Source organism: Aptenodytes forsteri, unplaced genomic scaffold, assembly GCF_000699145.1.
Source record: "Aptenodytes forsteri isolate BGI_AS27 unplaced genomic scaffold, ASM69914v1 Scaffold72, whole genome shotgun sequence".
Lineage (NCBI taxonomy): Eukaryota > Metazoa > Chordata > Aves > Sphenisciformes > Spheniscidae > Aptenodytes > Aptenodytes forsteri.
The window spans coordinates 1,950,207-1,954,264 of record NW_008796193.1 but is presented as its reverse complement, the minus strand read 5'-3'; the positions used below and the strand labels follow the sequence as shown (position 1 = coordinate 1,954,264).

Genomic DNA, 4,058 nt, shown 5'->3' with positions numbered 1-4,058 from the left:
GGGCTCGGGGCGGGGGGCAGAGGTCCTTCCGTTAGTCCAGCCTTGACGCGAGACTCCGCTTCCCGAAGGGTACGTGACCACTATACTGGAAGATGCAAAAATTTACTCGAGCCACGCAAAGAAATCGGGGGTGGATGCGGATGACGTGAGGTTGGCCATCCAGTGCCGGACAGACCAGTCGTTCACATCGCCGCCTCCCAGAGACGTGAGTAAAACCGCAGCCGTGGTAACGGGGCACGAGAAAAGGCGGCGGGTGGGAATGTAACCGTGTCCCTCCAGTTCTTGTTAGACATTGCAAGGCAGAAAAACCAGACGCCGCTGCCGTTGATAAAGCCTTATTCCGGACCCCGGCTGCCGCCTGACAGATACTGCTTGACAGCTCCCAACTACAGGCTGAAGTCCTTGCAGAAGAAGGTAAGGGGGTTGGGTGGGGAAGGGTTCTCCTGGCGCCCGCGGTGTTTGTCAGGAATGTTGTCGGAAATCAGAGTTTCCCGCCCCTCTGAAGGATACGCGTGGGCAGATGCTGACCGGCGCGCGTCAAAATAGCGGTTTGGGACTGGGCCGGTGGCCTTTGTCTCTAGGAACTCGCAAGTATTCTTACTGCGAGTTAGTTTCAAATGCAGAGAGTATTGAAAAGCGCATCTGTGAGTCTTTTTAGCGTTAAAGCAAAATTGTCGAGTCAAATATCAGACTGTAAAAGGCGAAAGTAGAGCTTTAGTGCAGATGTTACAGGGCGTTTTGTACTTACACCTCAGTTGTTTCTGCTTTAGAGGGAAGAGAAAAGATTCGCTTTGCTTGCTGCAGAATACTGAATGTCTCAGCGCGTAGGATTTCGTATTTATTTCCCCCATTTTAAAGAAGGAGTTTTAAAAGTTGATCTTAAGGGTAGATTCCAGGTGTTGACCTGGGGCATGCCGCGGTGCTAGCTGGAGGGCAGAAGAATAACTGTTGATCGCAATGTTGTAGTTATTCTCTCCAGTAGAAGCTAACCTGGCTGACCCGGGAGCTGTGTGCCAGATCAGCTGCCTGCCGATCTTCGGCGTTATGTCACGTCCAGGAGCTCCAGCTCACGCCGGCGGCGTTCCCACCGTCGAGAGTTTGAGAACTTCCGTGCTGGAGTACAGATCGTGGGGTGTTGCTGCGAAATAGGCTCTCTGCGGTTTTGTAGGAAGAACCGTTTCTTCTTCTCGCGTTAAGAGCTGTTGATTTTAATGGGGTGCTAAACTGGATGTTCTCTCTCGACAGGTCTCCTCCTCCGCAGGAAGAATAACAGTCCCTCGCCTGAGTGTTGGTGCTGTGAGCAGCAGGCCCAGCACTCCTACTTTAGGTAGGAAACGGCTCAGTTGGGGTTTCCCGTGTTGATTTTATGAAGGAGAAAAAAAAAAACAACCAATGAGGGGTAATTCAAAGCGTGCTTCAACCACCGGGGACGTGCTGGGTGCCGCCCGAACTTAGTGTCGTTTGACAGCATCAGGAAAACTAAATTCATTTCAAAACGACTATTGTGATCTTTGATGCGTGCATACGCTACTGCCGTTCTGTATTTTTATTCCTGTATTTGTGATAACTTCTGTACGTGAAGAGACTATTCAGGAAACGTACATCAGTTTGAGGGGTTTTCCCTCAATGTACGCTCTACGCCGAACTACAAATAAATAAACTACTAAATAAAATCCATTTTTCAGAGGTTCACAAAATTTATGACCGAGCGTGTGCACCCACACGTTCGTGCGTGTGTTTGTGGCCTAGAATTTTATAGGTCTTGAGTAAATGGGCAGTTCTGCCTGAAAATCTGACGCCTGTGTATCCAGCATCAGCATCGTCCTGTGTATTCCCACCACCTCAGAAATAAGAGGTTCCCCTTTGAAAGCAAATTTACGAGTGCAAATATCATCTCTCTCTTTTATTTTTTTTTTTGTTTTAATTTATCTTTTGACTGAGTTGTTTTCAATTTCAGGTACACCTTCAGCACAAACGGTATCCGTCTCGACAAAAGTCGGCACTCCAGTGTCGCTGACGGGCCAGAGGTTCACCGTGCAGATCCCGTCGTCTCAGGCAGCAGTCAAGTCAGGTAAAACACGAGCTGGAAAGACCAGCAGCGCTTTTTGGCGTTCTCTTCGTTCATTTATAGCAATAATGTGGGAAATCACTTCACCTCTCCTGTTTTTTAATGCTGCTAGTCTTTTGTGTCCCCTTACGTGAGGCGGGCAGTCCTCCCGCTGGTCGTGCCAGTAACTCCTGGCCTTAATTCCTGTTTCTAGCACAGCGGTGTCGAGCGGAACGTACGGCGTTTACGGCAGGTTTCCCTTACACCTGAACTGCCACCTCTGTGCGCTCTCGCTTTGTGCTCACCCCGCTCGCGTTTCCCGCTCTTCCCTACTTTGCTCTCAGGATCGTTCCAGGGTTTTCAGCCCGGGATGTTCTGGGAGCACACTTCTTTATTGGGCTGGAAGTTCTGTTTCAGTGTGGGAAAATCAACTGTCATTTTTTCAAGCTTTTCATTCAATGGCTTTTTTTTTTTTCCCCCCCAGCCACACCAACTACGCCGACAGTTCAGAATGTTCTAATTAATCCTTCGTTAATTGGACCAAAGAACATTCTTATTACTACAAATATGGTATCATCACAGAATACCCCTAATGAATCAAATCCCTTGAAAAGGAAGCATGAAGATGACGACGACTATGATAATTTGTGAAGAGACTGTCCGATCCCCTTCCGTTCTTCAGTGATTCATACTGAGCCTCATCAGGGTTTTGCCAAGAATTCTTTGTAAACGGTGTGAGAGCGTGTAAATACTCTGTTAATACGCAGTTGGGTGCGGAGTGAGAGAGAGAGAGAGAGAGAGATCACTGCCTGCGGAAAGAGGAAAAAGCAGCTGATCTTTTCCTGTGGCCCGTAACGGCTTTTGAACCTCAGCAGCGATGGTGAGCGCTGGTCACCGTTACACAGGAGAACAGTCTTCGCGTCTCTTCTGTCGCCTTATTGCTGACAGACCTCTCCGTGTCGCTGAAGCCTGGTGAGCCAGGTGCTGGGAGTACCGTCCCGTGCCAAGTAAAAATAATTTGTAGAAAACACTGGGTGGTGTGACACAGATGCTCATTTCAAATAACGTCAAAAACAGAGTCCTGGGTGAGGCACCCCCCCCCCCCCCCACAAACGCATTTGCTGCTTCTAGGTTGTGTTAGTTGCGTACGCTGTTCTCCACGCGCCGTTCGTGGGTGGGTGTGAAGGTCGGAGTGGGTGTGAAGGTCGGCACTTAACAGTAGAAATGCAGAGCAGAGGTAGAGGAGGGGGGTTCTGGAGAATGCTTTGCTCAGGCTGACCTCCCCCGTCCCTTAATCCATGGTTTCTGTTGACCTTAACACCTACGCCAGTACCCGCAACGCAGAAATTAGAGGTAAAACCCCAGCCAAGATTTGTTCCCTTATTTATTTCCCAAGAGCTGCGCCTCTCTGTCAGTCGGCACTTCGTTAAGCTTGTGCTTGTGTGTGTGTGTGTTGAATAAAACGTCGCTGTCATCGTGGCACACGACGGGGTCTGGCGAAGGGCAAATCGCCGGAGCTTGACCCCGAGCGTCTGACTTGGTGGCTCGGGTACCCGCAGAGGGTTGTGGGGGGGTGTCAGTTCCCAAGTCTGCTCTACTGAATAAAGACTGAATAAATTTAATGTGTTTTTATACGTTAAACAATAAACAAGGTGGCGTGTGTTTTTAACAGTGTCTCTTGGTAAAGGCTTGAGCCTGTCCTGCCCTCCCTAACGCATCTTTTTTCTCATGCCGAGCTTGACGTGGCTTAGGGAGAGCCCTGGCACAAATGCTGGCTCGGCTGCAAATGCAAAAATCACTATTTCCCACTAAGGCCCTTCACGGTTCACAAGTAATTGAATATACCAGCTTCTAAATGGATGCAGAAGGGAATGCTGCCTCTTCAGGACGCTCTTTTTGGGAGTGTAGTCGACTCACGGCCCCCCTCGCTTTCCCCCGGGCCGGCTCCTGCTGCGGGATCTGAGGCTGCTGGCTCTGCTCTGGCTGCTCTGCGGCACGGCGGCGTTGTTCT

General features: G+C 49.8%; 1 protein-coding gene across 1 annotated transcript in view; it reads left to right on the top strand.

Annotated features, from left to right (window-relative positions):
• Positions 1-3,075, top strand: part of TAF9B (TATA-box binding protein associated factor 9b) — a 6,349-nt gene extending 3,274 nt beyond the window's left edge. The window contains exons 2-6 of the mRNA XM_009288105.1: positions 69-205; positions 280-414; positions 1,246-1,327; positions 1,958-2,071; positions 2,532-3,075. Coding sequence (XP_009286380.1) covers positions 69-205; positions 280-414; positions 1,246-1,327; positions 1,958-2,071; positions 2,532-2,698 — 635 coding nt within the window. The 3' untranslated portion in view covers positions 2,699-3,075. The remainder of the gene's footprint in view (positions 1-68; positions 206-279; positions 415-1,245; positions 1,328-1,957; positions 2,072-2,531) is intronic.
• The last annotated feature ends 983 nt before the right edge of the window (positions 3,076-4,058 follow it).